General features: G+C 38.7%; 1 protein-coding gene across 1 annotated transcript; it reads right to left on the reverse strand.

Annotated features, from left to right (window-relative positions):
• Positions 1-651: 651 nt before the first annotated feature.
• LOC149150192 (protein DMR6-LIKE OXYGENASE 1-like) lies at positions 652-2,267 on the reverse strand. The gene is made up of 4 exons (XM_089441254.1): positions 1,983-2,267; positions 1,555-1,802; positions 1,125-1,446; positions 652-1,023 (listed from the first exon to the last, which is right to left on the reverse strand). The coding sequence occupies exons 1-4, from the start codon at positions 2,229-2,231 to the stop codon at positions 778-780; spliced, it is 1,065 nt and encodes a 354-aa protein (XP_089297380.1). The 5' UTR covers positions 2,232-2,267; the 3' UTR covers positions 652-777.
• Between the last annotated feature and the right edge of the window lie 9,304 nt (positions 2,268-11,571).

Raw genomic sequence — 11,571 nt, forward strand, 5'->3', positions numbered from 1 at the left:
AGCTAACTGCCATTGCATCTGCATAATTTTCCTTGTTGTCTTTAAAAACCTCACATTCTAAAATGAAATGTTTTCCTTTTTCCACTTTTCTAGAAGAACAAAAAATGCATAATGTTTCCTCCACACTTCTTTTGACCTTTCCCAATAAGATATGATTAGCTGCCAATAATTAGTAGCTGAATAAGATTTAAACACAAAGTACCTTGCTAAAAATACCTTTTCTCATGCAATTACCCTACTAAAACTGCTAAAAATACCTTTTCTCATGCAATTACCCTACTAAAACTGGATAACATTATTTTTTTAGCAAAAATATCAATATTCAATTTTTTAATTAAAAATATTAAATATATCTTTAAACCTACAAATGTTTTTCAATAATTTATTCGGAATCTTTTTATATCTCTAATGAATTTAATTCCTTCTCCACTTAATAATTAATAAAACTAGCCTGCATTAATAAAAGTTTAACCCTTCCACACGATCCGTGCCTTCAAATGAAAATGATATTCCTTTTGGATTTTGGCCTCCTTCCAAAGATATGTAAATCAATAACATTTTAACCTTTCCACGCAATCAATTTTGAATGCACAATTCGCCCCATTGGCAAGGATATTTCTTTTAATTCAATACACACATTACATCGATCCGGATCATTGAATTGTTTACCATGGACTTGGTTCATTGAAGTTGAAATCACAACGCATATGCCAAATGCAAAGCCAAAAACTAATCAAATTCTTGATGCCTCCATCAAACGACAACAGAAATGTTTGTTCAATAGATCTTGAAACGATCCAGCACACTTTTTCCCTTTAATCCTTGGCTCCAGAAAGCTCTCGCGAACTCTTCAAAATTATATCCTCTGTACACAGCTGGGTGCTGTTCATCCACCATGCTCGCTGCAGGAGCAATAAAAGCATCCTCTCCAGGATTCCAAAAAGTGGGAATTGATATGCGTGCACTGTCCATATTTGTTACTGCTCGATGCTCGACGCTCCTAAATCTCCCATTGCTCACAACCTAATACATTCAAATCAGACACAAAACAAAATGAATGAATACTGTCAATTTCTTGCACAGAGAGAAAAGTTAATTATATAGATCTGCTCATTCTTTCTCACCTGCAGCTGATCTCCCAAATTGACCAAAAAGGCGTTAGCTATGGGTTTTACAGAAACCCACTTTCCATTTTTTAATACTTGCAGGCCACTCACATCCCCTCGCATTAACACAGTGATGGCAGATGCATCTGAATGGCTTGCTGCACCAATAGTTAGATCTGGGTTTGGGCATGAAGGATAGTAATTTATATTCATCAGTTGGCTATGTTTTCCAAGAATTTTATTCAAGTAATTGGAATCTAGCCCTAGAGCTTCTGAAATTGCAGGCAGCAGCCTTAATATCAGCGTTCTCACCTCACGAGCGTACTTGCCCGCAATATCTCTGTAACAAAAGCAGAAGTCAACCTTCTCCATCCATGGTGGGTTAAGATGAATCTTTTCTAGTGTTCTGTGTTAGATATTTTATAAGAGATAAGGGTTTGCTTATTACCTGTAAGCTGCTGGTTTTTCAGGCCAAGAGCCGATGACTTCTTCTAGAGGATGACAAGGGTGTGTGAGATAGTCCAACCAGTTGAGAACCTGGTCTTTGCTGGGATTGAAGCTGGCAGAAAGCCGGACTGGCTGCTTTATGTCCTCTGAGTAGAGGCATGCTCGGTCTTCGATGGGCATTTCGAAGAACTCTTTGGCTATCCCCATCATGCTTTCCATGACATTATTTGGCACGCCATGGTTCACTATCTGATATCAACCAAAAAAAATAGTCAATCAGATATGAAACTTGACCTAGTCGCTATATTAATACAAGCATACCAATAGAGATGTATAGACTCAATAGTCTGCAAGTGGCACAGAAATTCAACCAAAAGTCTAAGTATTTGAGGGGATGGAGAATTGTTGGGTAAAAATTGAGCTGTGTACCTGGAAGAAACCATCCTCTTCACATGCAAGTCGGATTTGATGGACTACTGTTGCTCTGTTAGGGCCATCCAGGTCTTTTAGGTCTATGACAGGGATGCTCTCAGAGTAAGAGATCTTGGACTTCTGTAGGCGTTCATGGGGAGGCAGGATATATCTTTCCTGGACCTTCAGGTTGTTTGTTCCACTGGATATAAGCTTCTCAATGACGCTACTCAGCTGTTGGGTCTGCGCCTCCCTTGTAGAAGACATTTTGCTCCAATTTGTGCGATACGGATATTAAACTTGGAAATTTATAGAGTTTAGATAGCTTGGACATTGATTTAAGTTTAAAATGTTTTGGTGTTAAAATTTGTGAAAATAATTTATTTTTAAGGTGAATTTTGGGAGTATTTTAAAATTTGATGGTTTGGCTTATGGAAATTTAGTCAATATTTTGAGTAAAAATTCATGGAAAATTTGGTAATATTTTGATAAAATCTTACAGGGATTTAAATCTAAGGTTATAGTTGTCAAGCTTCACAATTTTATGTTATAGTTTTCAAACTTCAAAATTTTAGGTGTCACAACTTTTGATGACGCTGAATCTATTTCCGCCATCAAATAATATGATTCAAAAAATTATTATAAAATTTCTTCGAATTACACTATTCCTCTGTTTCAGTAGACTATTTTTTTTTTAATGTCAATCAACCAATCCTAAGTTATATGAATTAAATTAAGTTCAGCTTTCGATTTTTTGTTTTTATAATAAAGTTCCTTCTGCGTCACGCTTTGCGACGGAGTTTTGTCCGGATCCAAATGGATAGTTTTGATTTTTTGTTTTTTTAATAAAGTTCCTTCTGAGTCACCTTGACGACGGCGTTTTGTCCGGATCCAAGTGGATAGTTTTCGACCTTCAGGAAAAGATGGGATTGAATTTAGAGGGCTTGACGACCGAGTTGTGTCAGGATGCGAGGAATTTTGTTAAAGTTCCTCGAGATCCGTTTTTGATAAAGGCCGTTTCACATCATTATTGACAAACGGGTGACCCTTTGTTCTTATTAAAAAATTTTTTTTGACTTTCATCTATATATAGATATATATAGCGTCACAAATAATCATTTATATAGTGTCACAAATAATATTTTTCAAATATTTGATTAGATAATAATTTGAAGGTTTTATTACAACTTTCCCATAATACAATGTCACTTAGAACATACATATCTTATTAACTTGGTTCATGTCTTTTGGTGTCACTCCTCCACTAATAATCTCCATCCCGGTTGGTGCAATTAGGACTGAAACACCCACTATAGCCAAAATTGCCTCTTTCCTCGGCTAGGACTGTTGCACCCCTCGCCACCACCTCCACAACTACCTCTATTATTGGCAATATAATTTTGATGTGAAGTTTTTCCAAATTCCAACATAAATAGCAAGAAATTGTTGTTTTTAAGCCCCCTTCCTCCACACAAAGCAATTCAATTGTTTCAAAGGAAGTCTTCCCATCTGCCATAATATATATACAAAATTTATCAAGCATTTTCTTACATATCTAATCATATGTTGTTTCCAATTTTTATGCCTTAATAGCACTGCCCCCACCACAATAAATGCATAAATGCTAGTTTATGCAATTAATGTTGCAAAATCTTCCATATTTTTTCAATCCATATTACATAGTCTTTGCGTTCAGGTATAATTGTAGTGTTCATTTAATTCTTTTACATATTGCGATGAAAACTGGTGAGGAACCATGCTCACCTCAGAGAACTGTATCTTCCCCTTCCAAAGTACCATGTGTCAACTTAAATTTTATTCAAATGCTTATTTCTTCATCTTACTTTTTTCAACTATTTTTATTTTTTTTTCTAAATGTGTATGCAAATTTCACCATTTTTCCATTTTTCCACTATGTTGCCTCTTACCCACCAAAATGGGTAACCCTATAGGAGAAACAAATTCTCCCATTCTTCTCATTTAGCCGGCCTGCCAGCAGCTTGTGACAACCACCACTAGCTAATGAATTTGGCCATTATATCTCAACCACCTACATTATTCATATGTTTCTCACTCATCTCACAAGAGCACATGGACGAAGGTGGGTTCCCGATCAAAAGGTACTTTATTCATTTTGCAATTAGGTGGTTATGACGTTTTGTATTTGGGATTTTAGCATGGATTATGGGGTGGCTTAGAAAAGAAGGGTTTTGAACGTGATATTGTTCTCTTGCCTTAAATGGGAGTCAATCTTCAACCATAGTCTAGTGGGACCTCCCCTAATTTCCCAATGGATATAGGAGGGGCACTACTTGGGAGGCAATGATTGAGATAGTGTAGTCTCATCTATCCATGTTCCATCCTTATCACTTTCCATCATAAATTCTTATTCCACCTCCATTCTTCGGGTTCAATCGACCATTGCTTTTGTGAGATTTGGCACCATACATCCTCATACTGTGGTAGGTCCTAGAAATTTTCCCTGGGAGGTTGATGCAACTAAAAGAAAAGGAAAAAGAATATAATGGCCACAAGTAAAATAAAATAAAGAATATCAAAATGAAAAATATGACGGGGACATACACATTGTCACATGGTAAAAATCATTGCATGAGATTTACCTTACTCATTATGGTCATCACCTATTTTGTGAGCACATGTTTTCTCTTTTACACCATAAAGGAACCTTTGCATGTCCGAAGCTTGATGGGCAATGAGATACCTTATCATTAAGGGGTAATACAAATCCTAATCTCTAACCATTTGAGCTATGAGCAGTAATCCAAAGAAAAATAAAGAAAAAGTAAAAGGCACACAAGAGAGGTGGAAATGTAAAGGTTGAGTTGGTATCTCATGCATTCAAAATTACCTCCTCCTCACATTTGTACACTTAGTATGAGGATCTCCATCATGTTGGTCCCTTTGACCATAGCACTTGACCATGAAATCTCCCCACCTCTGTTCCATTGTTATTGTCAATTGGCACCTATTAACTGAAGGGTGGACCAAGGAAATGTTACTTCCCCTTATGGACTGGAAACACCTAAGAGGGTTGTCCTTTAGCCACTTCCAGCTAAGGAGGAAACACCATTGCAAGTTCAAGGCTTTAATTTTGGAAGGGAAGTCTCATTTGAAGTGCTAAATGTTGAAAATGCAAAAAGATGATGGAGCTTAGTGAAAAGAAGTCACCTTCACTAAGTGGGCCCGCAGACTATTTTTGGCACAAAGTCTATTTTTAGACTATGTCTATTTTAAGACATATGGATCATGGTCTATGAGTTGCAGGATGCTATTTGTGGATGATTGGTCATGTTGGTAAAAATAGATCGACTTCTATTTTTAGACATATGGGCGGAGTCTATTTTTAGACTGCCAGGCTAAAAATAGAACAGTCGAATATTATTAGCTCATAATAATATTTGGACTATAAACATTATCTTATCCTCTTGGAGCACTTCAGTTCGAGCTACGGATGTGGCACATGCAGCTGTCGGAAGGAAATACGCTTTTCTTATGGGTCAGTTGAGCTATTTCATGATGGACTTAAGTTAGAACTCAAGCGGTTGAGTTTGGAGTTGATTGAAGAGTTGATGGAGTTGTCTTCAGTTTGACTGAGTTAAGCTAGTTGTATTTATTCTAACAGCAGAATATACTAGTGATGAGTGATGTGAATTAATTATTAATTAATTCACTAATTACTAACTCATAAAGCAACTAAAGAATACATCAGTTAACTCGGTGCATGGACAGTTCAGTGGAGACAGGTGTTAGAGGTGGAGACTACTATTAGTTGTGACTATAGCTGTGCATGATATTTGCACAATCATTGATGGAGATTGCCAATGAGGATTGCATAGTACATGAAAAGGAAATTCGAACTTGGATCATTCCTATTCTCACTTTGGATTGCGCAGTAGAGGTAGGCAGACAACAGAGGAGATTTGAACCTGTGACTTGATTCAGATCGGAGCTAGTTTGTGTGTAACAGGTGGAGATAGTACTGAGTACTTGTGAGGAGTATTGTACTATGTATTGTTACATGTTCTCTATCATTATAATATACAGATAGTTGGGGGTTTTCAGCTGTATGCTTTCCCCAGTACATATTGTGTTAATGTGCGCATGCAATTGACGTTTCATTGTTTTTAATTCTGCAAAATTGATGGTCAACGTAGAGGAGGTTATGTATTATGCATGCATTCCACAAATAGTGTATAATCAGGATAATCTCTGTGAATAAGTGTTATATTATTCAAAATTTCTACATGGTGTCAGAGTAGAGTTGATCATCAGATCTATTATTCAGAAAGTGGTTACATTTTATTTCTTCAGGCAGAGTCTGTAATCGGGCCAGGTAGCCTCTGGATTCATCCCTCCTTTGGAAGGTGAGATATCCGGTAAAAGCCCATACAGTCAATCTCTATACAAGAAATAATTTGTTCTCACGAATTTTAGATCAGAAGCGGTTGAATTTTGAGCTAGTGGAATTCGAATTTGCAGCAGTGTTTTCTTGGTGTCAAAGTTGAAATGTCTTTCAATGGATTGCGATTGGAGTATGCTCTTGAAGGCAGCTCGAATTATATTGCATGGAAAGACAGGATGGAGGCAGTGTTAGATGCCAATGGGTTGAAGGATTTCATAGAGGCTGAGGTCCCAAAGCCTACTGATACTGCTCAAGTTGAGGTTTGGCAAAAGAAGACAGAAAAGTGTCGAAGGATTCTGTTGGAGGGCGTGAAGGATCACATTGTATCCAGCCTGCATGGAAAGGCTTCTCCATACTTGATGTGGAAAGCGTTGACAGATTTATTCCAAAGCAAGAGCGACCAGAGGAAGTTGGCGCTCAAGGATAAACTCAAAAACATTAAGTGTGAGAATGGAGACAGTATGCCCAAGTATCTCACGAAGTTCACCCAATGCCGGGATGAGCTGGGAAGTGTGGGGGTGACTGTCGATGATGAGGACTTGGTGAGCTTGGCTCTCCTTGGTCTTTCGAAGAGTTGGCATTCCTATCAGGACTCTGTCAATGGTCAGGAGAAATTTCCAGGATGGGAGAGACTTTGGTCGGATCTTGTGCAAGAGGAGATCAGGCGGAATACCAGGGATGGATCTTCATCAAAGGCATTTGATGAAGAAAATTGTGCTTTCACTGCCAAAGCAAAGAAGGGGAAGGAGAAGGGTTCTCTTTTCGAATCCAGTTCTTCCAACGATGGGAAGAAGGTTGAAAAATCGAAAGTGCGATTCTTTCGTTGTCATGAGGTGGGCCATTATGCTTCAAATTGTCCATGGAGGAAATCCAAGAAGGGATCCGGGGAAGGATCTGAAGGTGAGGCACTTGCTTCATAGTTTGAGTTGGATTTCACACTCTTCGCATGCATGGTTTCATCCATGGTGGGAAGTGGTTGGTTTCTTGACAGTGGAGCTTCTTTCCACATGACCAATGACAAGAGTTTGTTCAGTACTTTGGAGGAGAACAATCTCTAGATACTCATAGTGATGGGTAATGATGAGAAGTATATTGTCTCAGGTGTAGGCACGGCTATTTTTCAGAGGGAGCATGGAGCTTGCCTTACCTTGACCGATGTCAAGTATGTACCAGAACTAAAGAGAAACTTGGTGTCGATCGCGATGCTGGAAGATAGAGGCTATGATGTAGTATTTAGTAAGGGAAAGGTTTTCCTTAGACACATCATCACTAGACAGGTGAAGCAGATTGGTTCACGGGTCAAGAACCTGTATGCTCTTGAGGTTCAAGATGCATGCAAAGCCTTGAGCAGTGAGGCAAATGATGGAGACTTGGTGGTTCAGAGGGAGCGTATATTACCTCTCAACATGCAGAGCTAGAAGAAGTCTCAGACGATTATGGAGGAGCCACGATTGGTGCAGCAACTTCAGGAGGTTGTGGAGCAGCCACAACAGGGGAAGCTGAGAGGAGATCTAGTAGAGACATCTACTCATGCAGAGAACTCCAGTAGGGGGAAACTTTGAGCCAGGTGGGCAGAGGGATCGCATGCAGCCATACCTCTAGGTAGGAGGTGGGGTGATGTGGATTGATCGTCCCAAGGAGGAGGGGCAGGATCCTTGAGGTACCCAACATCTTAGATGAGACCTTGCTACATGAACCCCGATGTGGAGTAGCAGGAACTGGCTGATTGGGTAGAGACAGATGCTGATGGAGTGGCAGAGAGAGCGACAGTGCAGGGAATCCCAGGACAGCACATAGCTAGCAGGCTGCAACAATGCGAGAGGCACAAGTGTTTTGCACAGTGCTAGGTGGCACAGAGAGGTGTGCAATGGTGCGAGAGGCATGGACATGTTGCAATAGCGTAGATGTCAGAGAGGGAGCACTTGTCAGCAGCAGGTAGAGCTTCAGCATCAGAGTATGTTCCTAGCCCAACAGAGTGGTCAGTTGGGAGCGTTTTTGTTCCAAGTGTTGTTGGAGGAAGTGGACCGGGAAAATGTGTTGCATGCAAAAAATTCTAGAGTTGCACGATAGGGGTTGCAGATAATCCATATCTTGTTGAGAGGGAGTGTTGAAAATGCAACAAGATGATGGAGCTTAGTGAAAATAAGTCGCCTTCACTAAGTGGGCCCGCAGGCTATTTTTGGCGCAAAGTCTATTTTTAGACATATGGATCATGGTCTATGAGTTGCAGGATGCTATTTGTGGATGATTGGTCATGTTGGTAAAAATAGATGGACTTATATTTTTAGACATATGGGCGGAGTCTATTTTTAGATTGCCAGGCTAAAAATAGAATAGTCGAATATTATTAGCTCATAATAATATTTGGACTATAAACATTATCTTATCCTCTTGGAGCACTTCAGTTCGAGCTACGGATGTGGCACATGCAGCTGTCAGAAGGAAATACGCTTTTCTTATGGGTCAGTTGAGCTATTGCATGATGGACTTCAGTTAGAACTCAAGTGGTTGAGTTTGGTGGAGTTGATTGAGGAGTTGATGGAGTTGTGTTCAGTTTGACTTAGCTGAACTAGTTGTATTTAGTCTAACTGCAGAATACACTAGTGATGAGTGATGTGAATTAATTATTAATTAATTCACTAATTATTAAATCATAAAGCAACTAATTAATACATCATTTGACTCAGTGCATGGACAGTTCAGTGGAGACAGGTGTTAGAGGTGGAGACTACTATCAGTTGTGACTATAGCTGTGCATGAGATTTGCACAATCATTGATGGAGATTGCCAATGAGGATTGCGTGGTACATGAAAAGGAAACTCGAACTTCGATCATTCCTATTCTCACTTTGGATTGCGCAGTAGAGGTAGGAAGACAGCAGAGGAGATTTGAACTTGTGACTTGATTCAGATCGGAGCTAGTTTGTGTGTAACAGGTGGAGATAGTACTGAGTACATGTGAAGATTATTGTACTATGTATTGTTACATGTTCTCTATCATTACAATATACAGATAATTTGGGGTTTTCAGCTGTATGCTTTCCCCAGTACATACTGTGTTAATGTGCGCATGCAATTGATGTTTCATTGTTTTTAATTCCGCAAAATTGATGATCAACATAGAGGAGGTTATGTATTATGCATGTATTCCGCAAATAGTGTATAATCAGGGTAATATCTGTGAATAAGTGTTATATTATTCAAAATTTCTACACCAAATATCTCATTACTTCCAAGTTTTGTTCACTTAGATGCAAAAATGATTACGTACATGAGGTCTAATGGATTTCACTAGACTTTGCTACAATTAACACATGGTTCAATAGTGAGGTCTTAGGCACCTTTCCTAGGAGCACCCAAGCTATTTGAGGAGCATATTAGCAGCCACAGGTGAAGCATTGAGAGCCTAAGTCTTTGATTAGTAGCATCATATAATTTTCATCCCTAGATATCTCCTACACCCATGGAATTCTTCCAATTTGCACATTAGTTGGTGCTTCTTTGGGATGATACACCTCGGCCTAGCATGAACATGACTAATATTCGCACCTTTAGAGATATGGTAGTTGATCCAAAGGCCAAAGGAGGATGGTCTTACGTTCTAAGACATGGAAGGACTAGTAACACCTTGAAAGCCCTCAACTTTGGAGAAGAGATGAGCACTTTGACCTATTGGAGACCTAAGAGATCACTTTTGGTGCCCCAAAATGGATTTTGGGGTCGACAGAGGGACTTATTCAGAGATTTTATGCCAACCCTCTCTTCATGAATTTAGAAGGCTTCTACACCACTCATGTTACCTTTGATCCTCAACACATGCCACATGGAGCTCAATGCATAGATGATGTTAGCATATCTAGCCCTTACGACTCAAACATGTGGGGAATTATTATGTTTTATGTCTAAGCTAGTGGGTCCGCTTGTAACTCAATGCATTATTATGATTTTACTTGTTTTCCTAGGGTATTTTAGGCTAATGACAATTTATTCCTCCTCATATAAATAGACGAGAGGAAATATCACTTTTCATCATCATCACTTATGAACTCGACCTCTCTTCTTGAGAATTTTGGGCTCTTTTCCTAGTTAGAGAGATGTGATCTATGGAGAAAATCTTTTCTTGGGGCTATTGTCTTATCTTTGGAGAAGTTATCTTGGATTTATGATTTGATTTTACATGCATATTGTCTTGTAAGTGCCAGACCATGTTTATTTAAAATTTCTAGTTTCATGTCTAATGTATAGCATAAATTGATGATATATGTTAAATTTGTGCCCTAATTTTATTGAATATCAATTTTATTAGAAGCTAGATCATATTATTGCATGCATTACTCATAGTATGATATGTGAATGGAAATCCCCTTGGTCATGTAATTTTATCTCTCCCACATGATTTTCAATCCCTCACAAAGGTAATAACTAGGGTTTTGATGTTAAGGCATTAAAACATCCTTACTCCTTTGCAAGTTTTAGCAAACCGTAAGAGCTCATAAACTCCATAAACCCTAGGACTAGGTAATGAGCATCCATTTTGGGTGATAAATTTAAATTTTATTCATAAAATTTTCTCTTTCTCTCTCCTCCCCAAATTCATCCCCTTTAAGGCCAAGCGACCAAGCTATGACTTAGTGAGAATTTCTAGGGAAAATGAGTTTTAGGTGTTGGAGAGTCTAAACATCAAGAGGGTAGTGGTTTCCATAGAATAATTTCTTTTGGTGGAATTTCAATTCAATTTCACCCATAATTCCCTTTTCCCTAGTTTTTTTCCATAGGGTAAAATCCTTGTTTGGTTTAGCTTCAACTTGGGGGCTTCTAGAGAGTTTCATGTGCATTCTCCTTGTGGGAATAGATTATGGGAAACCCTTTCTTGGAATATTGACATTTCGGCATCCTAATATCAAGATAGAAATCAAACCCTTGGTCTTGTATTTCCCTAATTAGGTCTTTTCAAGGAAAGCTAATTGCCTCCTCTTAGAGCCTTCAATTGTGCCTATATTGTGTCTTTCCCTTGGAAGCCTCATTGCGTCACCTCATACCTCAAACTTAGAAAACTGATTAGGTTACCTATATTTAATACTGGGACTCCTCCCATTGGTGAAAATCCATAAAGAACAAGGGTTTTTGGCTATGGTGACAGTCAGCCATCACCCCATTGTTATCACTTGGTCTAGTGCTTTCCTT

Source organism: Pinus tabuliformis, chromosome 9 (genome assembly GCF_031772625.1).
Source record: "Pinus tabuliformis cultivar Carrire ecotype Pingquan chromosome 9, CPIR1, whole genome shotgun sequence".
NCBI classification, from domain to species: domain Eukaryota; kingdom Viridiplantae; phylum Streptophyta; class Pinopsida; order Pinales; family Pinaceae; genus Pinus; species Pinus tabuliformis.